Source organism: Thamnophis elegans, chromosome 13, assembly GCF_009769535.1.
Source record: "Thamnophis elegans isolate rThaEle1 chromosome 13, rThaEle1.pri, whole genome shotgun sequence".
Classification (NCBI taxonomy): Eukaryota; Metazoa; Chordata; class Lepidosauria; order Squamata; family Colubridae; genus Thamnophis; species Thamnophis elegans.
In genome coordinates, this window is record NC_045553.1 from 50378950 (window position 1) to 50404944 (window position 25995).

The 25995-nt window shown below is 53.4% G+C and overlaps 2 protein-coding genes and 1 long non-coding RNA gene across 5 annotated transcripts; 2 read left to right on the top strand and 1 right to left on the bottom strand.

The window, feature by feature from the left end:
- Positions 1-209: 209 nt before the first annotated feature.
- On the bottom strand, positions 210-7851 carry IL10RA (interleukin 10 receptor subunit alpha). Of its 2 annotated transcripts, XM_032229819.1 has the most exons (7): positions 4930-5014; positions 4688-4817; positions 4431-4606; positions 3854-4017; positions 3507-3657; positions 2845-2966; positions 210-2307 (listed from the first exon to the last, which is right to left on the bottom strand). In XM_032229819.1, exons 1-7 carry the CDS (start codon positions 5006-5008, stop codon positions 1687-1689), a joined length of 1443 nt encoding a protein of 480 aa, XP_032085710.1. In that variant the 5' UTR covers positions 5009-5014; the 3' UTR covers positions 210-1686. The 2 variants fall into 2 exon arrangements, with proteins under 2 accessions (XP_032085710.1, XP_032085709.1); XM_032229818.1 differs by having other exon boundaries at positions 4688-7851.
- LOC116517052 lies at positions 4451-8251 on the top strand. Its single transcript, XR_004256416.1, has 2 exons — positions 4451-4537; positions 7845-8251. It is a non-coding gene; the product is annotated as an uncharacterized LOC116517052 (long non-coding RNA).
- A 2612-nt stretch (positions 8252-10863) lies between these two features.
- On the top strand, positions 10864-25418 carry LOC116517246 (transmembrane protease serine 13-like). Of its 2 annotated transcripts, XM_032230124.1 has the most exons (13): positions 10864-11616; positions 13355-13436; positions 13935-14045; positions 17909-18031; positions 18150-18279; positions 18671-18763; positions 19820-19863; positions 20269-20428; positions 20810-20982; positions 21084-21182; positions 21435-21577; positions 23377-23529; positions 24250-25418. In XM_032230124.1, the coding sequence occupies exons 3-13, from the start codon at positions 13970-13972 to the stop codon at positions 24262-24264; spliced, it is 1209 nt and encodes a 402-aa protein (XP_032086015.1). In that variant the 5' UTR covers positions 10864-11616; positions 13355-13436; positions 13935-13969; the 3' UTR covers positions 24265-25418. The 2 variants fall into 2 exon arrangements, with proteins under 2 accessions (XP_032086015.1, XP_032086014.1); XM_032230123.1 differs by lacking the exon at positions 10864-11616 and having other exon boundaries at positions 12674-13436.
- Positions 25419-25995: the final 577 nt, after the last annotated feature.

Sequence of the window (25995 nt, forward strand, 5' to 3'; positions counted from 1 at the left end):
ATTCTTTATTGTGCTGTGTTCAAACTTTAATCCTGAAGTATCACATATCTACACAATATTCATTAAATAAGGCAAAAGACATTGGTAAGGATAATTTAGCAGAGTTTAAAATACATTAAATAAATAAAGTTGGTTTGTACAAAAAAATTCAAGGCTTTTTTAAGATGATCCTTTTGTCCAGACTATTGCATTAACCAGAAAAACAGAAACAGTTTGATTGTCATTTTTATTTTAGTGGTTTCTTGTAAGCTTTTCACATTGTCAGAGTTGGGTGACCATATAAATTCTTTAAATAAAATAAAATAAATACAATAAATAAATACAATAAATAAAATAAAATAAAAGATGGTCTGGGGTGCCCTCTTTAGGAAGCTTGGCCTGGGAGGAGGGCTCTTCGAGAGGGGGGGGGGGAGGCAAGACTTAAGGTGCATTTGTGTTGAGCAGAGGCTTGTCCTGTGAGTTGCTGAAGACCTGGGCAGCTGAGTGCCCCCCCCCCCCTTCTGTTGCCCAGCACCATTCCCAGGCAAGGCAGAGTCTCTATCCCCGCCTCCTCATCCCAGGGCCCTCCCTGAGATCCGGGTGCCTGAGGTCTGGCTCTTTATCACTGCTCCAGCTCCTTCCTAGGGAAGGACTCCAGATGGACCTCCAACACCAGCCCCCCCCCCTCCTATTTAGGAATGGCTGGACCTTTGCCGGCCAGCTGCATGGTCACCGCATGGCTTCTCCTCCCGGACAGTCAGCAAATGGGCAGCTCCTGCGGATGTTTGGAAAGGCAAAAGGGGTCAGGAGGACGGGATTCCATGGAGAGAACTGGATGGAGTCCATCCCGGGTTGCAGCTCTGGGCCCTTTGGATGGCACCAACCAACCGTTGCAGAGGATCCAGAGGGGCAGGTCTTTTTCCTACTGGAGGCCCCCACTGCCCCCTTTCGTAGCACAGCCTTCCCCAGACTCAAGGCCCTTTTTGCCTTCCTTTCCTTTTCAGAAGAAAAGGGAGAGTGAGCTGCACCACAGGTGGTCCTTGCTTAACAACTGCCCTGTTTACCAACTGTTCAAAACTATGACAGTGCTGAAAAAGTAACCTTACGACCAGTCCTCGCACTTACGTCTGTTGCAGTATCCTGACAGACATGTCTTGAGATTCGGGCACTTTGCATCCAGAGGGCAGCTACCATTATCAGAGGGTCCCATGGTCGCATGAGCAACGTGGGGGCTTCCTAGCCAGCTTAATACAAGCAGAGCCAACGGAGAAGCTGGCAGGAAAAATACAGGATGCCGCCGTCACAGGATGCCTTAACTACTAGATCACTTGGTGATTGAGTTGCTGGTCCCAACTCTGCTCATTAAGCGAGGACTACCTCACCGTATTCGCTTTTGTTTCTGCCTTGAGAACCCCCGGTTTCTCCTCCAGCCTCACAGACCACCGGAGGCCTTCGGGAGAGTTTGAAAAGAAGAGGAAATGCAATGAGGCACTCAGGAGCTTTGCATCCGGGCTCCCTCTTCCCTTCTCACGCTCTCAAGAGGGATTCTCAGTTCTCTGCAGGGTTCTGCCCTTGTGGATCCCAGGGAGGAGGCAGACCTCTTATACCTAGCCCTGAGAAGGAGATCCCTGGGGATCCCAGATCAGCTGTCGCTGGAGGGGAAGTGACAAGGGAGGCTCTTGTCTGGAGAGGAGGAGGCTGCCACTCCTACGGTCCGAAGACATCCGGGGACAAGCTGCTTGGAAACTGCTCTTTCTCCTGACCCAGGCGATGCAGGAAGTCCTTCGGGAGAGCAGCCCCCTGCAAGCCAGGGGGGGCTCCGAGGAAGGTCTGCTTCAAATAGCCAGTAGTCAAAAGCAGCTCCCCATCCGTGCTGGAGGGAGGCCCCAGGCAATCCAAAGGAGCCCCTGACTGTTGCTTGTACCCAGAAAAATGGGCCTCAGTCACATCCTCGGGTGGTGATCCTTCCCCTGGGAGCGGCTGCCCGTTTATCCCAGAGCTTCCGGCATCTTTCTGCACGCCGGCCTCTTGACCAATGTCCAAGGTGAAATGCAGATTGTCCAGGCTGCCAGAGATTTCCTGCAGGCAAATGCCACTGTCTGCACTGCAGCCGCTGCCTTCCTTCAGCCCTCTTCCCTCCTCTTCCCGCCGGCCGTTCTTCTCTGGAAGCACCGCTCCAGTGCAAGGGCTCCCTCTCCCCTCCAGGTGTGCGTGATCCTGTGGGCCCAGGAAGAAGAGCTGCTGGATGGACTCGGTCTCCATGTGTTGGATGCAGATTTCACTTTGCTCCATCAGTCCCCAGCAGAAGCTGTGCCCAAGGGGTGATTTCTGGTAGGCAAAAGAAAAGAAGGGGGAGAGTCAGCTGGCAGAGTCCCCAGGCAGCCCCAGCTAGGGGTCACTCCAGCTCTTCCGGGAATCTCACCCAATTCAGGAGGTTCTTCCCAGAAAGAAGATCCTCCCCCCCCCCCAGACAACAACCCTTTCCAAGGGAAAGAATAATCAGCATGGACAATGGCTCAATCAATCAATCTGAATAGAGCTGGCTGGGGATTCAGATCCTTCCCCCCCCACCCCTGTAGCTGTGGATTGACCATCCTCTCTTAGCTTCAGGTGAGGAAGGTTTTTCGAAAATGGCTTCTACGTTTAAAGAAAGTTAGCAGTTTAACTAAGTCATTGTTGGGGAGGGCAAAATACCCTGGAAACGGGGGGGGGGGCTCTCACCCTTTGGACAATGGACACCATTCCTTCTTCGAGAGTTTTTGGGGAGCTGGGATTTGGCCAGCATCAGAGAACTTTCCTATTGGCTTTCTGAAGGCCATCTAGTTTTGGGAAGCGGTGGTTATTTTGGGGAGGAGGGGACCTTACCAGGACTGAAGGCATCCTTGTGGGCTTCTTCTTGTAGGCAGAGGCCAAGCTCAGCCCTGCACCCAGAATTCCAAGGCTGAGAAGAGTCAGGAGGGCCAAACTCGGGGTAAGGACAGTCTTCTCTGCAAAGGAATGTCCACACGTGATTGATTTCTCAGGGCAGGCCACTCATCCAAGATAGGCAGTGCTGGGCAAACTGTGCCCTCTTACTCTGGCCACCAAATGTACCAGCCGTTGTGTAGGAAACAAGCCAAGAGTTTGATCCAGAAAAAAATGTTTGTCCCATGTAGGGCAGTAAAAGACCTAGGAAGATCCTAACCCTGGGGAGCTAGATAAAGGCCACTCTCCCTGTTAGTCTTGGGCTGAGACCAAGAGAGCCTTCTCCCCACTTGACCCGTTTCTAGTCTAGAAATACCCAATTTTATCTCAAAGCTGCTCAGGGGCCTCCAGACTTTTAAAGAAAGTAGTATGTTAAGGCCAATGACTTAGATGGGCCAGCAGAGGGCTGCCTCTAAGATAAGCTTCACTGTTTGTGGCTGTGTGTGATGGGGGCGGGGGAGAGGGAGGGAGGGAGGGGGAGAGGGGAAGGGTTTTGCCACAGGCTCTGACTTTCTTGGGTGCAGGGAGTGAGCCAGAGGTACAGAGAGAAGGCTGGTGCTCACCTTCTAGGGGGGGTATGGAGACACACTGCTCCTCCGTCCAGTTAGCAGGGTTTGGCCTGGAGGTCACGCGAGGCTTCACGCTGATGCAGTACTCCTCCCCCCACAGCAGCAGGGGCAGGTCAAATTCCAGACTGCTGTGGGCCTGCAGGAGCTGTGGAGGGGAATGGGCAGACCCTCGTCAGGCCAAATAAGCCTTCCCCCCTACCAAGCTTATGCCGCCTGTTGTCCCAGCCCATGGCACCCTTGGGCTCTTAAGGGGCTTCTGCGGGTGCTTCGGCAGCTGCCATTCCAACTCCCCCAGTCAGCCCCACCGCTCACTTGGGCCCTGGAGATGGACTGAGGCTCACCTCCTGGTCGTCGGACACTCTTCGGACTCGGGCAAGATATTCCCCCCAGGCCTCATAGCTGCCTTCATAAGAGAGGTTGGCCCAGCAGCTGGTGGGAAGCCGCAGAGAGACATGGATCTGGTTCCTGCTCCTGGAGAGGGTCACCTTGGAGAGCCATAGAGTTGCTGGAGGGGAGGGGAGGGGAGAGGTAAAATGCAACAGGTTCTGGCAGGTTCTGCAGAACCGGTAGCAGAAATTTTGAGTAGTTCAGAGAACCGGCCAATGGCACCTCCGGCTGGCCCCAGAGTGGGGGGGAGGGAAGGGGGATTTTGCAGTATCCTTCCCCTGCCACGCCCACCAAGCCACGCCCACAGAACCAGTAAAAAGGGAGTAAAAAAAATCGAATTTCACCGCCGGGCCGGGCGAGAGGAAGCTGGAAGAGCACCTGGAGGAAGCTGCCACCCCAAAGGGTCGCCCTGAGCCCCTCCCAGTTTGGCCTCCTGGGACCGGCATCCCCCCCACCCTCCCCACGGAAAGCCCGTGGCTCTCGGGCCTTGCCTGGTCCCGGAGGGAGAGGCTCTTCGGCCTCTTGCGCTACCTTGGCTGGGAGTAAATCGGCGCGTCTTGTTCCAGGCGGAGGAGCTGTTCCCGGCTACGGCGCGCACCCGGGCCAGGTAGTAAAACGCGGGCTGCTGAGTTTCGCAGGTGAGGTCACAGAAGGTGAGCGCGATCCGGGTACAGTTGGCGGCGGCCCTCCAGCTGTCGTTGCCGAGCCTGCGGGCGGCGGGAAGTGAAGCCGACGGAAGACACGAGCCGAGCCGCCTCTCTCCCCCGCCTGCCTCGCCCTGCCCTTACCTCCGATACTGCACCTCGTACAGGACCCCGGCGGCAGCCGCTTGAGGGCCCGGTTCCCAGCGAAGCAGGTGATGGAAGAGCCGGGCCTGGAAGTGGGCGTCCGTGGGCGCGGCGAGAATCCGCTCTCCGCCTGAGGACACAGGCAGCAGCGCCCGGGCGGTTAGCAGGCCGTTGGCGTCCCTCCCCCTCCCGCTCCGGCCGGCCCGCCGCTTGGCAGTCGCCGCGCTTGGCTCTTCACTCACCGTGGCCCGCAAGACAGGAGGCGAACGGCGGCAGCAGCAGCAGCAGCAGCAGCAGCGCCGACACCCCCATGCCGGCCATCCGAGGGGTTTGCCAGAGGGCGACTGAAAGAAGAGCGTCGGCTGCCGTGCGCTGGAGCAGCTGGCTCCGCTCTCACTTCCTCTGGGCATTCCCCGCTGCCCCCTTCGGGGGAAAGCCCCGCCCGCGCCTCCTCTCTGCCGCGGGACTCGCCGGTTTTGCCAGAGAAGGAGCGCGACGACGGACAATTGGGAAGGAGCATCAAGAGATGCCAGGAGCTCTTGGCTGCCGGCTTGCCCACCCCGCCGCGACCCCCCACCCCGCCTGGCTGCTCATCTTCTGCTTCTGAACTGAGAGCCTCCTTCAACTCTGGACGGCCCCTGTCTTCACCGGAGGGAGGTGGAGAGACAGTTTGGCTAAGGCACTAGGAGAGTACCGGGTGCCCGTGAATTTCAGTCTTGCTTGAGCATGAAAGTCAGCTGGGTGACCTCCCACCAGTCCCTCTGCCTCAGCCCACTCACCTCAGATGGCTGCTGTTGGGGGGAAAAGAGGAGGAAGAAGGAGCATTAGAGATGTTTGGTTTCCCAGCTCCCATCCTGACTTCCCATGGCTCTTGGCCTTGGGTTGTCCCCCCCCCCCTGTGGGGAGTGCTGCCTCCCAAAGCCTTTGGGGGGAACTGTTGGGTTCTCCACTTGGAGGCCGTTTCTGATTTCCACCACTTGGGCAATTTGCCACCCCGCTACCCTCATTTGGGGCTGTTTCTGCGGTCAAAAGATGCGAGACTGAATGAAAGTGCGTCCAGGGAAACCGCCTTTCCCATCCTCTGGAATCGATTAGCTGGATTTAAGAGTTGCTCCACTTAACATTCTGTCCTTCTCATTTTGTAAAACTAAACCTTTGAGGAGGGGGAAATAAAGAGAGCGACATCTGGAAGGGCTTTAGAATAGATGCAGCTCCTTTCGTTTTCATCTCCCCGGGGGTCAGACATCTCTGACTGGCTGGTTTTCCCCAGCCAGACTTTCTGGTGCACAGAGAAGGGCTTGAAAGCGGCCTCTCCTTTGGATAACACCCCCCCCCCCCCGGGCAAGGCCCACCTTGAAGCCAAAGCCAAAGCCAAGCTCCTTTCACCAAGGGGGAGCAAGGCTGCTGTGAACCTGGTATTGGCCTCCTAGCCCCCCCCCCCAAAAGCACCCCAGGGAAGCACCATGGAAAGACCCTCCCTCAGAGCCTGTGGTCCCTCCTGGGCTCATCACGATGGCCAAGTAGTGCTCGGTGGCCATCTAAGGTGTGGCTATGTGAGTCCATATTGCCAGGTGCGCTTCAGTGGAGCAGGCTCGGGCGTCTTCCGTGTCCCCCTTGCAGGGAAAGTCTGCGTCCCTGGTGGGAGGCGGCTCCACCTGGCCACCTTCCATTGGACAAGTGCCATACTTCTCCTGGCCCAGAAGCCGCCACATGCGCAGGGCAGTTGAGGAGGAAAGGAGGAGGGAGGCCTCTGCAGCCACAGGGAGAGACTCTATGCCCAGCCTCTTTCCAGCTGGAGCTTTTCTGATAGGCCTCCCAACCGGCTGCCCTGTGTCAGGCTCATCTCTGGTCAGCACAACATGTTTGTGTGGTGTTCTTGACAATTGTGCAGACGGGGTTTGCCACTGTCTCCCTTTGGGGCAAAGTTTCCTCCCTTCCCCGCCTGACTTTTGGTCCAGGGATTTCTGATGGTCTCCCATCTGAGTCCTGACCTGGACTGTCCTTGTTTCTTCCAATTAATCCAATGAAACAAATGGTGCTCATTAAAGTCAGTCCACCCCTCTAGTGCATTGGCTTATTCCCCCCCGGTCGCCGCTCCTGTCGGTGGCCCTTAGGAAGTGTACATTCCTTAGTTAATTCTGCTGGATGCAAAAATAAAAACTTTCTTAATCTTCCCTGAATTTCTCACCGTTCAACCTCACTAAATTACGATATTAAAAGAAAGAGATTAAAATCTGCCACAATTTTCATGGGAGTGAGAATGATTTTATAAATGTATCTCATGTTTCCCTTTTAAGAAAGAAACAGAAACAGAAAACCCCCAAATGTTGTAATCGTTCTGCTCTGAGAAATTTGTTCAACCTACTTCCCAATTTTGTTCATGTTCCAGTCAAGTGGTTCCCCCCTGAGAAATAGTCACCACATCTGGAGCTGTTTCCGCCCCCTCGGCAGTTTCATTCTCAGTTCCTTAAAGGCCTCAGGTCCACACCTGCTTTTTCAGAGTTGGTGAAAGAGGGGCGGGAGAGGGAGATGCCTCCGTTCTTCAGGCTGTTCAATGCAGATCTTCTGTGCACGTGAGGCTTTGGAATGAGAAGCGCCAGTTTACCCTGACTGGAGCCAGGAGGAGGAGAACCAGGTTAATTTTGGTTTGTTTATTGCTTCCAGGCTCCTCCTGATTTTAGACAGTAAAACTGTGGTTCCAACTTTCAAAGGCAACCCAAAGCTTTGGATCTGGATATCTTCACAGCTCCCACCCCCTCAGAGCTTCCCAGCCAACAGCAGGGGTGACTCTTCCTGCTGACTGCACCTAGTCCTCAATAAGGCTTCAGTTCCTTGGCCATTTGCTGAAGCGGGAGGAGAAAGAATGCGTGTTCATCAGCAGACTTGCCCAGGAATCCACCTGACCCTAGCCAGTCTGACGATCCTTCTTAAGGTCATTTGGCTTCCAGGCAAACGGAGGCCCTTCCATTTGGCCTGGTTTCTTCCATTGTGGTGGGATGTTTTGTCTTGGTGCTGCCCTTGGAGACTGTTTGCAGCAGCTTTTACTTGTTGCAATGTGCCTTTGGAATTTGCTTTGTTTTTTAAATAAGCTGCTTGGACATTTTGATGAAGGGTGAGGAAGTTATGAAAAATGAAAGAAGTATTTTTTTCCTTCCAGGTCTCCAATCACCTCAGTTGCTGTCCTCTGGACATATTCCAGTTGTCTTTCCTAAAATTGGCATCCAGAATTGGGTGTTATATTCTCGCTGCAGTCTGACTAACAAGGCGGGGAAAGAAGGAATGGCTGCTTTTGATTTTTGACAAAGAACTCACGTTGATGCCCCCTAGGATTGCATGTGCCACCTTGATGACTGCATCCCTCTTAGTGGACGTTCACAATTTGATTCGACCAGAACTTCTTCCCATGAGCTGCAGCCAAAACTGTTGTTCCTCCAACCACAGGCCTTTGGAGAAGAAGAGTTGGAGAAGTTGGGAATCTTTAACCTGTAGAATAAAATATTATGGGATACGTTATAGTTATCTCCAAGAAATCAAAAGATTGTGATGTGGAAGATTGGGTAAATTTATTAAAAAAACCAAGGCAAGAAAGGATGGGTTTAATTGACAAGAAACAGCAGCAAAAGAGAATCTCGACAGCAAAAGCAACTGGGGAGAGGCTTCTTCAGGAAGTAGCAGATGCAAATCAATACACAGAACATATTACCATTTATGGTGGAGCTGTGAGGAGGCTAAAAAATTTGGGAAAGGATCAAAAATTGGCTGGAGGCAATAACAGGGTTAAAATAGAATGGAAACCTGAAGTTTTTTTATTAGGAATAATGTCTGTGAAATACAAAAAAGAAATCCAGTATTTAATACTACATGTAATTACGGCGGCAAGGATTGCCTTTGCCCAGAAATGGAAAAACAAACTAATTCCAAGTGAAGATGAAATAATAAGAAAGGTATTGGCTTTGCTGAAATGGACAAACTAACTAAAGAAATCCAGGGAAAAGAAGAATCAGAATTCTACCAGATATGGGATAAATGGTATAGGTGGATGGAGGAAAGAAACAAAAATCAATGAAGGAATATAACAAAACTCAAAAAAATAATAGTTATGAGTAAAATAAGAGGGTTAAGAATGGTGAAATCCAAATGAAATACAATAGAAGGGGAAATAATATAAGGTGAGCGGTATTGATTGATAATTGCTATTATAAAGAACAGGAAGTTCCTGTTCGTATTGTATTGTATAAATGTGGTGTACGTCTAAATTTTGTGTGTGTGTATTTTACATGTTTGTTAATAATAATCTTTTTTTTTTAAAGGAAGTAGCAGATTCTCTTTTACTAGAAATGTATGAAAAAAGGGTATATGGTAATCAGATATGTCAGAGTACACACAGTGTGACTATTTTGAGACAACCCAGGAGCAAAATACAGTAAACAGATTTGTCTTTCAAATAGTGGCTTATCTACAAGGAATATATACATACACATACTAGGCAAAGTCAGGCAATCAATCATCAACTATAGCACAAAAGAGTGCATGCGCACGCACGCACGCACGCGCACACACACACAGAGGCACGCCCTCACAGGGCCTCTCTATGTTACAGCCTCTTAAACCGGTAGCAGTCAAATAACTCTTCTGACTCATTGCTGCCATGGCATCTTCGTTACAGTATTTCAACATTTCAGCAGCTGGTCAGCTATTTAATCACCATTACCCTGAGAAGAGGCCTTTGAAAGTGGCCTCCCACGCTTCCTCCACCAGTCCAGGATTCCAGAAAGGCTCTCCTGCCTACCTCTTTTAGTAGCATGCAATCAGGTGGGAAGTAGAATGGATTGTTTTTTCCAATCTCATCCTTCCTGTTCTCCTGAGTCAGGTACTCTCTTTGGATGTCCTCCCTTGGGTGTGGCTGCCCTGATTCTGCCTCCTTGCCTGGGGAGACCAGCTCAGGGCCATGCCCAGGGAGTTTCGGAATGGAGGCGCATTTGGCAAGACTCCCGTGGGAGAGTCCATTGAGCAGCCAGGAAGAAAACCAATTTCCCTGGTCCAGGGAGGGTCCTCATCGGGAGACCTGAAGCCAATTGCTCTCAGAAACCTGACAGAAAGGCTGGGCTGTGCAGAGTAATCTTTCAGGTCAGGCCAGTTTCTTCCCTACCTGGCTCTGGAGGTTGCCACACATAGCTAGCAGGGAGGGTGCCAGGCAGGTGAGACAGGTAAGCTTCCCACTCAGTGCAGTTGTCCCAGAGCTACACTGTGGGTTGGATGCTGGCAATCTTCTGAAGCTCATATGTGCGCTTGAAGGAAGGCAGAGGGCCCGGGACCTTGAAAGGTTGCAGTGATCCGCTGGGGCTCCCGGTGGGAAGAGGCCATGGAACAGCCCCCGCACCTGGTAAGTCAGCTCAGGGAGGGAGGGAGGGAGGGGAGAACCTGCTGATCACTGGAGTGATGGGGTGTGGCCAGTAGACATCTTCCTGGAATTGGTAGAACTGAGCCCCGGAGAGGAAGGAGTGGACTGGGGTCTCCAGCAGCCCTCGGACTGGATGGCTTTCTATGCTCTGAGGCTGCTCAGTGTGTGTGTGTGTGGGGGGGTACTTCCTCCATAAATTGTGCACCCTCAGTCTGCTTCAGCAAATCCGCCTGAGCCTCTTCTTTGCCCAGTGATCCCGCCAACATCAGGGGGAGGGGGGCGTGGGAACAGATTGTAGGCGATCTTTCTGTTCTGTGACTCTGGGATGGCTGCTTCTTTCTTTGAGATAAGCTTCTTAAGAACCTTTGCAGCCCCTTTCGTTTTCATGTATCTAAACTGGCAGGAATATGGTGGCAGCACCCCAGAAGACAAGCTCGGGATCCAAAAAGATCTTGACAGACTTGAACAATGGGCCCACCCAACAAAATGAAATTTAAGGTGGAGAAAAGCCAAGTTTTATACTTATGCAGGAACAACCAAAGGCACAAGGTGAAACCTGGCTCAAAAACAGGAACTGTGAGAAGGATTTTGACAGAAATGTGTGGCAGCAGCCAAAAAACCTAATATAATCCTTAGTTGAATAAACCGATGCATAGAATCAAAATCACATGAAGTATTACTCCTGCTTCAGAGGTGGGATTCAGCAGGTTCTGACCAGTTCTGGAGAACCGGTAGCGGAAATTTTGAGTAGTTTGGAGAACCGGCAAATGCCACCCCTGACTGGCCCCGGCCCCATCTATTCTCTGCCTCCCGAGCAGGGGTGGGTTTCTGCCGGCGCTGATGCCGGTTTGGTGTGCGTGCGATTTGCCTTCTCCAGATGGACGCGGGGTGGTGAGTGATGGTCTTTCCCATCTCTTCTACTGGCGCACTTTCTGAGAATTGGTGCTGCTAGTCCAGGGCGTAAAGTGGGAATAGGCACACGGGCACATGGGCCGAAACGCTGGAGCCTTGGACCGAGGAACCGCTGCCTGGTGGACTTAATGTGCGTTATGCTTTGGTTGCTTTTCGGTTGGCATCACAATCTGATTTAATCCCAGTGGATTATATGACTTAATTTTTGATTAAAAATAACCTGGGAAATAAATTCCAGATACATAACAAATAAATCCATTGCGGGGAGACTGAAGGGGGTGGGTGGGACGGCTGGGACTGAATGCCAGCTCCCCCTCTAGGCCCAGTGGGTTCGCCCTTTGGGAAAGAGTCGTGTGTGGCCAGCAAGCGGATCTGAAGGGTGCTTAGCTAAGCAGCTGGTTTCTGTCCGTGGCTTCAGGGAGGCTGGTGCAGGCCGTATCTCTGGCAAGTGGAGTATCTGGCAGACCTTGGACTCTGGGACAAAGGTCTCTCCATTCCCCTCCCCCTGAGCGTCTGACCGGAAGGAATCGGCATGGCTGGAATCTGCATTGTCCATCCTCTGCTGACAAGCTGACGTGTCCACCTGGAGGGCTCCAGACTCCTCTTTGGCCCTGGTGTGAGACGGGGGGGGGGGGATTGTGTGCACACCGAACCAGCAGCAATGCCGGAAGTAACCCATGCTGTGGAGCCGTCTTTCCCCAAAGGGACTGGCCCGCCCTTTGGTGTGCTGGCAGGAGAGGCCTCCTATGGATCCCATCGGCCAAGGAATTTCAGCTGCTGGGATCCAGGAGGAGAGCCTGTCCTGCCATGGCTCCTGCCCTTTGGAAGATCTCGCCACGAGATCCTTTCTCTTAGCCTTCAGGAAAGGCCTTAAAAGTGGGCTGTGCTGATTGACATTGAGAACTGAGAAGCAGCTGTTGGCTGGAGGGGGTTGGTGGGCTAACAGAGAAGGCACCCCACCTCCTTGCTCCAAATCCACGTTTTTTAAGCTTTTATTTTTATTTTTTGTAATTTTAATATGTTCTTATATTCATAACTGTTTGATATTTGCAGCCCCTCTACATGGGGCTGCCCTTGAAGAGCATCCGGCGACTTCAGCTAGTCCAGAATGCGGCCGCGAGAGTGATTGTGGGTGCACGTCGCTTCACCCACATAACACCTATCCTCCGCGAGCTGCACTGGCTACCTGTCGATCTCCGGGTGCGCTTCAAGGTGCTACTTACCACCCATAAAGCCCTCCATGGTAGTGGATCTGGGTACTTGGGAGACCGCCTCCTGCCGATTACCTCCTCGAGACCGATTAGATCTCATAGATTAGGCCTCCTCCGAGTGCCATCTGCCAGCCAGTGCCGGCTGGCTACTACGCGGAGGAGAGCCTTTTCAGTGGCAGCTCCGACCCTCTGGAACGAGCTCCCCGTGGGGATCCGTACCCTCACCACCCTTCAGACCTTCCGCGCAGCCCTCAAGAACTGGCTATCCCGCCAGGCCTGAGGGTAAAGATCTGATCCGCCCCCACCCGAATGTTGGATGAATGTTGTTTACTTTTTAATTATGTGTTATGTTATATGTTATTGTCTGTATCCCCCTCCCTATAAGTTGTTAGCCGCCCTGAGTCCCCTCAGGGAGAAGGGCGGCCTATAAATAAACCTATTCAATTCAATTCAATTCAATTCAATATATTATCATACTACAAGCTGCTCAGAATTTCCCGAAGCCACAAGATGGGCAACACACGAATTTACTACTAACCGTAAGGTTTCAAGTGAGTCAGAAGCTGGGAACCTGATCCGCAGAAGGGAGGTCAGGGCCCAGCAGCATTCCGGAGGGGCCGGGAGGCAGTGGCTACTTTGTAAGCGACCAGGGCAGGATGGCTGCAGGCTGAGAGTCCCATTTCCCAGCCCTGAGTCCCTTTGGATGGCTGGGCTCCAGCCAGGCGCCCAACCAGGGACCTGGACTGGCTGGTCAGGAGATTCCTGGAGGGAGACTCCCTTGCTGGGGCAGCTTCAGTAAGCACAACCGCACAGACTCCTCCTAAGGAGGTCAGGGGGGCTCGGCCCTTTCAGAGGGGAAACAACCAGAGGGAACTGCCCCGCCCCCCCCCCCCGCCTTGCCTTGCCAGTGTCCTAATTCAGGTGGGCGTCTGGAAACTGGGCTTCTACAAAGGAACAGGCCTTTGCCAAACTGGCCAGTCCAGAAGCAGCTTGGGGGGGGGGCATTCTCTTGGCCTCTGGTCCAAAGTGCCGTTGGCTGTGAACTGGAACCTTGCTGGGGAGGGGGGGGAGGGGGCTTAGGACCCTCACTCCTGTTCAGATGCATCCAGACTTTGATCCAACGTTGGTCTTCTTTGCCCACAGGAAGGTCCTCTGCCTTGTCCAGAGGTCCTGAGCCCCATCCTCTATGCCTTCCCACCTGCTGCCTCCCAAGGAGCCTCACCAGGTGAGACCCTCAGACCTTATGAACCTGCAGAAACCAGACCGAGCTCCCCGCCCTGCAGAGCTGGAGCAAGTCCGAGTGGTAAGAATCTGTGGGAACCTCCTAATGAGTGAGGGGGGGGGTTGTTTGCATCTAGTGACGGAGAGGTTAGTCTAGTCCAACCTCTTGCGTTAGGGAAGACCCCTAAACAGGGGGGACTGGGAAAGGTAGCCCTGTCTGAAAGAAAGAGAAGCAGCCATCTGGGAAGCCGGCAGCTGGCTCTTCCTTATAGCTCCCAAACCCCTTGTCTCCCTGCTCTGTTGTGCAAGACGGCAGCTTCAGCAATCCGGGCCTCTGGCTATGGAGGGGAAGGATGGAGGAAAGCTGGATTCAGCCTGCAGCTGCTTCCCTATCTCCCTCAGTTCCCATCTCCAGCTGGAGATTCCCAGAAGAGGAAGCTTCTGCTGCTCAGCCTCTGACTCTCAGCTTGTCCCACAACTGTCCTCCTCTCCCCTCCCACAGCTTCCTCCAGTCCCACTGGCAAGGTCTTCTGGGGAATGGGCCCAAAGAGGCTGGCCCTCATCGTCTGCCTTCTGGTCCTCATTGTGCTGATGGTTGCCCTCATCCTGCTCTGTGAGTCCTTCTCTTTCCTCTTAGATTAACACCATAGAGTTGGAAGGGACCTTGGAGGTCTTCTAGTCCAGGGGTCACCAAACCTTCGGACCTCAGGGACCACTAAATAATAATTTTAAATCCCACGGACCACTAATATGATCTGCCTAGGTGGGGGGGGGGGCGCGGCGGCAGCTAGGTGGTCATGTGACTGGGTGGGCGTGGCCAACTCGGTGTCACTCAAGTCGAGGGAAGCCTTGACAGCTTCTACTCACCCCTCCCCTCCCAGTCACTCCTCCCCTCCCATCCAGGGCTTCTTAGGGCTTCAACAGGAAGCAGTTGCTGGAGCTAAGCAGCCACCAGGAGAAAGAGTTGGCAAAACTGCTGGCTCAGTTCAAATTGGATCTGGCCGAGAAGGAGGCTCAGCAGAAGGAGGACTACGGGCACAGGCTTTCCAAGCAGAGGGAAGACCTGCGGGAGGGCAAGGCCAGCTACCGGCGCCTGGAGGCTCAGTGGGCTGAGATGGTCAGCCAGTTCCAGGCCATGATGCAGTCCCACTGGAACGAGGCCCTCCGGCTCTTCCCCACCAGCGGCTCTTCCCTCCAGCCTTCGCCCAAACCCTCCTACCAGGAGGCCAAAGCAGACCCCAAATCAGAACTTCTGACCCCCACCCAAAAAGACCCTGAAGGGGGAGACTCTCTCCAGTAACACAAATGTTCATTGCATGTATCTGTCCCAGGGGGGCGTAGTTTGAGGACCCCCGATTTAATATAAAAAATGCAAATAAATTTTCTGCGGACCACCAAATTTTTCTCATGGGCCACGGACCACAAGTTGGTGACTGCTACTTCAGTCCAAACCCCTTCTGCCCATGGCAGAAGACCCCAGACCGTTCTAGACCAATGGCTGTCCAATTCCTTCTTTAAAGCCTCCAGTGATGGAGCCCCCACAGCTCCAGGAGGGAAGCCGTCCCACCGGTTAATTGTTCTCACTGCCAGGAAATTTCCCCTTAGTTCTAGGTTGGGACTGTAATGATCTTCCACCCGTTACTTCCTGCCCTGCCCTCTTGCTCGCTTGCAACTTCCGATGTGCAGGGATGACTTCCTGGTTCCTCCCACCTACACAGAAGTTCTCTGCTGATCTCTGAGGGGCGGCTCAGTCCAAAGAGCCCGGTCGTCTCTTTGGTGACCAAGGGAGCCATCAGCAGAATTTCCACTTCTGGAGAGACCAGGTTCCATGAAGGAAGGAGCAATATTTGCAGCCTGGGATGAGTGGCCAGCGGCTCTTCCTTTGTGGAACTGCAGTGGTCTGCCTCAGACAAAGCACTCCCTGCCCTGATAGGGGTGAGGGTCAACTGCAGACCCCCTCACTTTTCTCTTGCCCATCGCAGGACAGGAAACACGGCTGAGTCCTAGGAGGGAGGGTCAGTCTCATCCCCAGGATTACGTTGTCTTTTTGGCGTCATCCCCTCCTTCCTCCCACGTTGGTTCAAAAGCTGCCCTGTCTCCATTTTAGGCATCATCCCTAAATCTCTTCCTCAGGCTGTGGAGGAGGAGGGCTCCCCTCTTTTTGTGAGGCAAACCCTGGGCAGAGACTTTCTGAGCAGGGAGAAGTCCAGCTTTTTCTCCTTCTCAGAGGTTCACGGATTGTCCTCCTATAAGGACACCAGCAGTAATGTCTGAACAAGGAGAGAGCCTACTCTGATACAGAGAAACGCATTTGAGCTGGTGTAAATGTGTCCCACATTGCCAAGTGGTGACTGTGCAGAGCCTCCAGGAGAAAACCTGGTTAAGACCTGGTTCCATTGTTATTCCTACTTCATGGAAGTTTCCTTGGGACCCAAATTGCTCCTAGGACATGCCAGAAACATTTCCCTTCCATCCTTTATTGTTGCCTTTGGAATCCATAGGCAGAAAGAGGAGGAGATGGAAGGAAATCAGCTGAATGCCAGGACTCTGTTTGTCCCTCTCTCCTCCTCCTCCTCCTCTTCTGTTTATACAATGGGTGGAAACTAATCAAGGAGAGAAGCAACTCAGAACTAAGGATGACTTTCCTGACAATGAGAACGGTTAACCAGTGGAATGGAAATTGCCTTCAGAAGTTGTGGGTGCTCCATCTCTGGATGGGCTTTCAAGAAAAGACTGGACAGTCACTTGCCTGAAATGGTATAGCCAGGTTTCACCTAATTTGCATTTGCATATCTGGTTTTTCATCCCCAAGTGTAAAATGTTATTTTGCTTTTCTTTACATTACATTTCATTTTGTTAGATAGGGCCCAGTGTTCAAGTCTGCCAGAATCCACTTGGATCCTGGGCCTATCATCTGGGGTGTTGGCTATTCCTGCCAGCTTAGCGTCATCTGCAAATTTGACGAATGCCCCTTCTATTCCTCATCTAAGTCGTTTATGAAGATTTGGGGGAGTACTGGGTCTAAACCCGAACCTTGGGGTACCCCACTCCTTACTTCCCTCCATGTAGAAGCATTACCATTAAGGACCACATATTGAGAATGGTTTGTCAGCTAGTTACAAATTCATCCAGTGGAGATGCTGTCTATCCCACATTTTTCTAGTTTACCAAGAAGTAGGTCATGGTCCATTTTGCCAAATGTTTTACTGAAATCCAAGTATGTCCAGAGAATTTTGCTTCTCCAAAGCTGCTCAGAAGTATCGTGTCCGGAACTGGCCAATGCAAAATAAATTGAAATGATTCCTTACGTGCTTTGGACATGGCAACCGATGCCGCGACCCCGTCTGTGCCAGGTGTGTGGCTCCCTCCGCTCCTTGGGGTGTGAGATATTTCGTGAATGTGTCTAAGGTTGGACTTTGATCATTTGGGAAACCAGCATCTGATCCCTGGCAAATGCTATTCAGATTTTGCTGATGCCGCACAAGCACGGGACAGCAGCACGACTGATTTCTCAGCCCCTTGTGCCACATGCATAGGCAGCTGCAACGTGCACCTGTTTTTGTGCCTTTCCTGGAGACACCGAAGGGGGGGAGGAAGGGGAAGGAGGTGAGGAAGAGAAGCAGCGATCCTCTTGGCAAGTTTGCTGCAACAGGAGAGGGCTTCCGTGCCCTTCCTTCTCAACTGCTGGGGCTGGTGCACCAGCTGGTGTTAATAGCACGGGCAACTTTGAACAGATGAGAAGTGAGCAAACTACAGAGGACCACAATTTCTGGGCCACAAAGCACTTTCCCCAGAATTGGGGGTGGGAGGCGGGGGGGTGTTTCTGCTAGTATCCTTTGCATTGTCATATTTTACTTAAAGGCAAACTTTCACGAGCTGCAGCTAACTTCATTAGATACATGGATAAAGATTTGTGGTCCGAAACGATGCTACCAGACTCCGCCTGGTTTTTGGCTACCCTGGACTAACACAGATCTCCTTTAAAACATTCCCCCTAGAGTCTGTGGTGATTCCTGCACATCATAATGCCGAGGCCTGATCTCGGGCACAAATGCTGCTTCCAATTCTCTGTAAGAGACTCTGGAGGGAACAAATCTGCCCCCTGCTGCCTAATAACCCTAAGAACTTGTTCAGCTGGCAGTGCCAGTGCTGAAGAGGTGCAGTTGCAAGTGCCAGGCATTCCTAGACAGGAGGCAGTGAATCCAAAGTCTGAGAACCAATAGTCTTTATGAGACTAATCAATAGTCTTTATGAGAAGGAAAACTGAGGCGACACACAAGTATTTCAACAAGTCCCTTATTTATTTCTCCCCCTTTCTATGTGGAGGGGGAGGGAGGGAGGGGGCACCTGCAATGGTTCCCTGCTTGACGGCCTGGACTCTGGGCTCCTTTTCTCAATGTAAAGTGAGGTAGAGTTTTCTCTACTTAAAAACTCACCTGAGCCTCCGTTGGTTCATTGTTCTTGCTTGTGTCCCAGTTTTGTTCTGGCGGCCCAGCACAGGCATCGTGTACAAGCAGCCCACGGAGAGCTGCAGTGACCGTGCTGTGCGGTGCGATGGGGTTCCCGACTGTTCTCAGAGGAGCGATGAACTGGACTGTGGTGAGGCCGGAAGGTTTTGGGGAGCGGGATGACGGAAGGAGGGGCGAGGGAGGCTGGGAGGCTGCTTCCCTCCCAGGAAGGCCCATTCCGGTTCCTTCCCTTCCCACTTGTTCTGCAGTGCGCTTTGGCTGGAACCACTCCGTGCTCCACGTCTACTCAGGAGCAGAGAGGGCGTGGCTGCCTGTCTGCAGCCACGCCTGGACTGAAGCCTTCTCCCGAAAGACCTGTCAGCAGCTGGGATTCCTTAAGTAATTCTGGGCCTCCTTGCGAGGTGGGGAGGGAGGGACTCCACTGAAGGAAGGAGAGGAGCCCCCTGGTGGGCTCTTCTGCTCCTGTTCTCGTGCAGAGTGCCCTGGTGGCGAGAGCCGTTTGTGGACTGCACTCCTTCAGATGAATCGGGGAGGGGGGGACTTGTTGTGAGGAAAAGAGATGTGGCTGTTCCTAAACGGAGGGTCTTGGGGGGCTGCATGCTGTGCCAGGGATGTTCTGTAGTACAGATAATGTTGGGTTTTTAGCCACTGTCCACTCCTGGCCAAGCTGTGTCCATGGTGGCCTGGCCTGCCAGGCGCTGGGGAGCTACACCACAGCTGCTCGGCCCTCCCCAGGTCTCCTTTAGCTGCAACTCTTCTGCCTCCCTAGTGCTTCCAACACAGAATACGTCCCTCTGGCGTTTTCTGGGAAAAGTCTTGTGGCTGGCGAGATGCGGAAAACTATCCAGCAGAGTCTCAACAGGTAATGGGCTGCTCGGGGCGAGGTGGTGGGTTGCAAGGAAGCCCCCTCCATTGTGACCCCCACCACGTGCTGGCAGATCAGCGTCATTCAGGGCAGATGGACTCAGGGGGCTTCCTGGCCAAGGGCAGCTTGGTCTGCTCGGGCCAACGCAGCTGCTGCTGCTGCTGCTGCGCACGGAGCCCCGGGCCCCGGGCAGAGGAGATGCCTTTGGCTCAGGGCTCCTGGCCCTCAGGTGCCATAGAGGACCACAGGCCTGCTAAGGTTTGTGATTCGTGGGCAGTGCATCAATGCACATGCACAACGTCACACGAAACTCTAGTCTTCCGACTCAGAAACGAAAAAGTCCTAGCTCACCTTTGACTGGCTTGTTCCTTATTTGGCCCAAAAGTGCTTAGGAAATGCGGTTGTACGTTTCTCAAGAGAGTTTGTGTCCTCTGGGACCAGAGCCGTCTGCTACGCCCTATTGTCAGCGAAGACATCCGTTTTCTTTAAGGAACACGATCCCAGTATATCAACAGAGGGATGAAAAACATCCACACCTTGCAACGTGTGAGCCTCAAGACAGAGTGTCACAATGAGTGCTTAGTTAAGCTCTTAGTCGTGCTCTGGTGGAAGGTCCTTGGTCCTCCTGTTTGGGATCAGTTCCAGAGGTGATTTTCTGCCAGAATCCAGATTCTGCTGTCATTTAGCACTTGGCTTTGTAGCACTCCTCCCACCCCCCAATATCTCCTGTTGTCCCCCATCCTCTGCCCTCGCTTGACCCTCTCCACAGACTTGCAGGTAGCAGTTGGTGCAGGCAGGTCTCATGTCCCCAGATCTCCTTCATGGAGGGCTTGAGCCATTCGCCCTCAGCTTCATCTGTGGGAGGTCAATGTGAAGGGACTCCCCTGTCCCTCGTTGCTCTCTTCTGCTTTCCTCTGGCCGGGCCCTCCAGAAGACGGGTCTTTCTCCCAGGCAGGCAGGCAGGCAGGCAGAGCGACCTGGGCGCGTGAAAGACCCCATTGGCTGCAGACTCTGTTTCTCCCTTAAACTCTGGTTTATTGATCTCCTCCATAGCTCCCGGTGCCGCTCTGGAAAGCATGTCTCTCTCCGATGCACAAGTAAGGAGACGGAGGAAGCTGGGCGTGGGTGGGTGGGCTCTGACCCCGAAGGGCTTCTTTATTTCTGCACCATAGTTGAGGAGAGATGAGGGCTCAGCCGCACCCTTTCCTAAGCTCCTATCTCAAGAGGCCAAAGCAAAGCCCTGCCACCGAGCGCCCCTGCCTTCCGGGGCACCACAGAGAACACTGTACTGTCTCCACACTTTGAAAAGCAATAAAAGCTATAAACATCCTGGAGCGGGTGAAAACCCCCCGTGAAAACTCAGGATGTGCACACCGTGTGGGGGCTGGGCTGGGGCCTTGGCTAATCAAAAGGGACCTCGCCTGCGTCTCCAGGTGGGTTGGTATCATGGTGCATGCGTGTGTGCTCCCCCAACTGAGGTTCTTGGATGTTTCTCCCTGCAGACTGTGGGCAACGGATATCCGTCCGCATTGTGGGAGGCACTGAAGTATCTGCCAGCAAATGGCCCTGGCAAGTGAGCCTCCAATATGGCTCTGCTCACATCTGCGGTGGCACCATCATTGATGCCCAGTGGGTGCTGTCCGCAGCCCACTGCTTCTTCATGTAAGGATTAACTTGGGAGGGCAATGGGATGCCCGTAGAAGGGAAGTTCCCCAGCAGGATGTCTGCCAGGAGGAGGCACCCAAAGGGCTACTGCAGAATTGCCCACCTGATGCTTTGTCCATTATTCTGCCTGGCATTTCTTGAGACCCAGCAAAAAAATGAGGACCACCCCCCCACCCCCATAACTGTCTAATTCTCATCACTGTCTTCTTTTGGATGCATTTGCTGTCTCCCTTTGAATAATTAAATTGGACTGATTTTCCAAAACAACCCTTTGTAGAGGATGGGGGTTGATTCCCACAGCCATTGTCTCAGAGAAATCTCCGTCCGGGGTTCTATGAGCCAAAGGCCCCCGTAACCTTTTGCCTTTGGACTCTTTAGAAACAGCGTGAAAATCCTGGACGAGTGGAAGGTCTACGCTGGGACCTCTGATCTCAAGCAGGCGAAGGAGGGGATCCTGGTCTCTGAGGTCATCATTCATGCTAACTACAGCGATGATCACGATGACTACGACATCGCCCTGATGAAGCTCTCCCAGCCCTTGGCCCTCTCAGGTGAAGTTCTCCAACGCCCCCTGGGCCGCTCAGATGCTAGCAGGCCTCTTCTTCTTTTGCTCGAGGGAGGAAGGGCTCACTCGCTTGTCCCTCTTTTCCAGCTCAGGTCCGCCCAGCTTGCCTTCCCATGTCAGGCCAAAGGTTTCTTCCTGGGAGGGCCTGCTTCATCACGGGCTTTGGCAAAACCAGTGAAAATGAAGGTAAGATGGGCGAGTGGACCTCACTTGCTAGACTCTGGCACAGAGAAGGTGAGCTCTCCCCCCGGCTTTCCACTGGGACACCTAGGCCAGGAAGTCTCACCTGCCAACAGGCTTTCGGAGTGGGTTGGGGACTCCTTAGCTCTACTGTACTTTTCCCATCGGGGAGTCCTTGATGAAACTCGATTCCCGCACGGGAGGCTGAGGGGGAGCCCAGGGCTCTCTTTTTATCGCCTGGTTTTTGCCCTTTTGCAGAGAATACGTCGCCCAGGCTGCGAGAAGCAGAAGTGAAGATCATCGACTACCAGCTCTGCAACAGTCGCAACGTCTACGAGGGGTTCTTGACCCCCCGGATGATGTGTGCCGGGTTTCTGCAAGGGGGCAAAGACTCTTGCCAGGTAAAGGAGGCCTTCTTTCCTGGAGAGAAGGTGGAGGGTTCTCCCGTGCGATCTTACACGGATGCAGCTGGTTACAAGCCTGGCAGGTTCTAGGGACTTGTAAATTTCCCCACACCAACCGAGACAGAGGTAAGGGAAGGTTAAGAGGAAGACGGCAGCAAAAGTCCTCAAGAAAAAGGAAGCTGCTCATCCAGTCTGTGGCTCCATGTGGGTTCCGTGAAAGCAGGTCCAGAAAGTCCAATCCCTGGGCAAGGAACAGGCCAGAGCCAGAGGGGATGGCCTCAGGGCACAGGAGGTAAGGAAGCGGGAGACTCGCCTGGAGGACATGCTTCTCCATTCAGTGTTCCCAGTTGGAGCTGCTTCCTCCTCCCGTCAGGACTCCAATCTACACGGCCCGGTCCTTTTTGCCTGGTGCCATGACTGTGGGCTTTGGCCCTCTCGCTCCCTGAATCACAGGCACTGATTCTGAGCCTAACTCCCAAGGGGAAAGGAGCCTCCTCAGCTGAGCCCAAGTGGGCTCACAAAACTAGAGGGGTCCATTCCTGAGGCACCCCAAGAACGAAGACGAGGGGCCTCCCTTCTGGCAACCGTCCTTGGCATCTTGCATGCTTGCAGCGGACTTTCGAACTCGGGAGAGCTGTTGCTATTCTGGCCCCCAGCACTCTTGCCCGCCCCTCCCACCCAGTGGGATGTTTCTTTCCTATTCAGAATCACCACTGCTATCACTTTTAAAGTATTTGAATGCGCTACATCTCACTCATTTAAAATTAGCTTTTAAATGATTTTAATGCTGTGATCTACTTGAGAGACCGCCTCCTGCCAATTACCTCCCTGCGACCTATTAGATCGCATAGATTAGGTCTCCTCCGAGTTCCATCCGCCAGTCAGTGTCGACTGGCAACTACGCGGAGGAGAGCCTTTTCAGTAGCAGCTCCGACCCTTTGGAACGATCTCCCCGTGGAGATTCGCACCCTCACCACCGTCCAGGCCTTCCGCACAGCCCTTAAGACCTGGCTATCCCGTCAGGCCTGGGGATAAAGATCGTAATCTGTCCCCACCCGAATGATGAATGAATGTTGTGTACTATTTTTACTCATGTATTGTTTCATGTTTACTGTTTTGTACCCCCTTCCCTATATTTTGTAAGCCGCCCTGAGTCCCCTCAGGGAAAAGGGCGGCCTATAAATAATAATAAAACTAAAACTAAAACTAAACTAAAATATTCTACAAATGTGACAGAATAGCATTCAAACTATTACTGTACTTTAAGGTACTAATCTTAAAATGAAACCATGAAAAAACCCAACTTTTCTAATCATCCACACTGAGCACAATATTGTTTCAGAAAATAATTTCTGAAGAGTTAGAAGTATTGTGTTATGCAACTATACGGACTTCGTTTAAATGATGTTTCACTAATCACAGACAGAAAAGCTGGTGGAAATATCCATGCTAAAAAAGAAATGGGTTAATCCACAGGTGCCACCTGCAAAGGTGCATGTTCTGCTATGACAGACCCTCATATTCACTGCCAGAAGGGCTTCCTCACCTGGACAGATATTTGGCATTTTTCTAAAGGAGAAAACCAGATTTTTTGGCCACCAGGGAACGTTGTTGATGGCACACCAACACACTTGATGAAAGATGGAAGGCATTCCCCTTGCAGGACACGAAAGCGCCCTCCACTAAGCCCTTTTCCTACGAAACCCCAATTCTGGGCTTTCCAGTGGTACAAACCCTGGAATGCCAGGTGGGGATTGTGACCCTCAGCTCCCTAATGCCCGTCTCTCTTTGCCTAGGGCGACAGTGGTGGCCCCCTGGTTTGTCAGGACAGTAATCGATGGTACTTGGCTGGGGTCACCAGCTGGGGAACCGGCTGTGGCCAGCGAAACAAGCCAGGGGTCTATTCCCAAGTCACCAAGTTTCTCGGTTGGATTTACAGCCAAATGGAGGTGAGAGGGTCCTTGCTCGCTCGAAGGGATGTAAAGAGGGGGATTCAGGTGGGCTGCAGAAGTTGGGAATGGACACGGAAAGACGCTAGAGCAAGAGGGACGTTTGCACTCACTGCCCTGACACACTTGATGGGGCAGAGCTGCAGGCTTAACTGAGCTGCCCACCTGATGTGGCGAGGATTTGGTTTAGGCATCCTGCAAGCTGCTCTCTGAGAGAAGCACTGAGCCTCACCTTTCCCAGGGGACGTCCAAGCACGGAGCCTCCTTTCCCCATGCAGCCGTCAGGGAGAGAAACGACCAGGAGTGGGAACTTCCCCTCCAACTCAGATTAGGCATCCCGGGGGGGGGGGGATGTGGGGGCGGCATCTTCCTTTCTCTCAGAAAAGGGGGACGTGGGGAGAAGGCAGCAGTCTCTCGGCTGCCCGGTGTCCGCTCGGGGCACAGCCAAGGAAGCCTGGCCTCCCAAGGGCCGGGAGAGGTGAGCTACTCAGGCGGTGACAAGGGGTGGCTGCAGATTTGAACGGCAGTCCTGGGGGGGACAGCAATACTCTCTATGCACGGTTACCATTCGCTCGGGGTTTTGCTTAGCCCCCTTGACCCTCGGTTGGCACTGGCTGAAGCTTGCTGGCTCTTCTGCGCCCGGGACGGATTTTCTCCCAGGAATCCGTTTCTAGGCTTGCTCAGGAATTCCCCCCTTTTCCCCGCCGTCTTGCCTTGCAGAATCAGACCCCTTAGAAGAAGAAGACGACCACCCCACCCCTTTCTGGGGAAGAGGAACAAGATGGTGAAGGTGGGGCGACTGCACCTCCTTGCCCTTGGTCCACGAGGATACCAGTGGGGCAGGGCTCCTCCCAATGTCCTCTGGGTCCCCCAGGCTGGAACCAGTTGGGGACTCTGGTTTGAAGGATGCAGCTGGTGGTGAGGCTGGAGCCAGTGCTTGGCGAGACAGGCGGGGCAGGATGGAAGGATCCTGCTCTGTGGCGGAGAACTGGTCACACATGGGCACCCAAGACGACGGCACCCTCAGCAGGCAGAACGGGGTCAGCCGGGACGTTTCCTAGGGCGGGATCTGGCTGGCAGCACCACAGGCCCCTGGAAACTGGACTCGCTAGAACAGCCCTCTGCTGCCTCACCTCCTCAGTGCTTCTGTGCCTTTGCTCTGGCAGCCCACTGCGACCCCCCCGCCCCCCGGAGAAGAGGGGGAACTGCGCAAGGAACACGCAGGCGTTGATTTTCCATTCCCCAGGCACACAGCTCCTTCCCTGTCTCTTCCTGAAAAGGAACACCTTGCTTGCTGAAAATAGAAGTGCCAGCTTAGGCTCATTTTCCAGATTCCTTGCCCCAATCTGCTTCTCTGAATCATAGTGGCAGGCAGCCTCCCCTTGCTGCCTCCTCCTCCTCCTCCTCCTCCCCCCTGCCATCTTCTCTCTCTCCTTCTGCCGTGGCTGGGAAACGGCCCCCGGCAGCTAAGCCAGAGAGGGTCTTCTTCAGCTCCACCGTCAGCAGGTCAGGGCCTACCTTGCACGTTGGCTGGTGGTGCAATTGGAGGCAGCCCGGAAGCCGGTTTGTGTTGGTGCGAGGTGCGAGCGTACTAAAGGTTCTAAGACACGAGGAAAAGCAGAGGAGGCAGAAGCGGCCCAAAGGAACCTCTGGCTTCAAGGAACTGTGGCCGGCAGTGCTCAGCAGAGGCCCCCAATCTGTGTCAAGTCAGCCCCCCCCCCCATTCCCTCCTTTGACCAGGTCCCGGGAGGCAGGCAGGGACTTCTCCTGAAATCACACTGAAGTGGGGGACTTCAGAGTACGTGTGGCCTTTCCCCATCTGTGGCCAACCCAATGCATTTCGTAAGCAGCCTCCTTGGTGGAAAAGAGGCTCACTGGTCAAAGCGGCAGCAGTGAGGATGCCGGGGGGGGGAGGGGGGGACACCCTGCCTGGGCTGTTCCAGGCCGCTTGCCTGCCTCTCTGGCCACACCGTTCAAGCCCACCAGGGAGGTCCAGGAGAACCGCAGCAGCAGCAGCAGCAGCAGGCACAGCAATCTCCGGCTTTAGGGGTGTGGTGGGAGGAAAGGACTGAAAGCGGCAGAGGGAGGGACCCAGGCAGTCAAGCAGTTCCCGCTTCCTTTTGGGGCCTGTCAAGCAAAGGCAGAGCCTCTGCGTGGGAAAACAAAGACGTGTGTGCAGGACTCCAGAAATGGCTTCTTCCCCAGTGAAGGTGGGACACGACTGCCCTCTTCTCTGGGGACCAGAAAGGAGCTCCGGAAAGCAAGGCTTGTGAAGGAAGGGGAAAGCCAGGAATGCTGGGCTTCTGCTTCCAATCCCTGTAAACACACATTTAATCGTCTCCACCAAATCAGGGAGAGAGACAAAGCGTGAAACTCTGGAAGGCTTTCATGAAGGAAAGGCTGCTCCACCGACAGGGCTGCCTGGGGGGAGATATGGGCGGTGGTCTCGTCCCCACAGGACAGGGG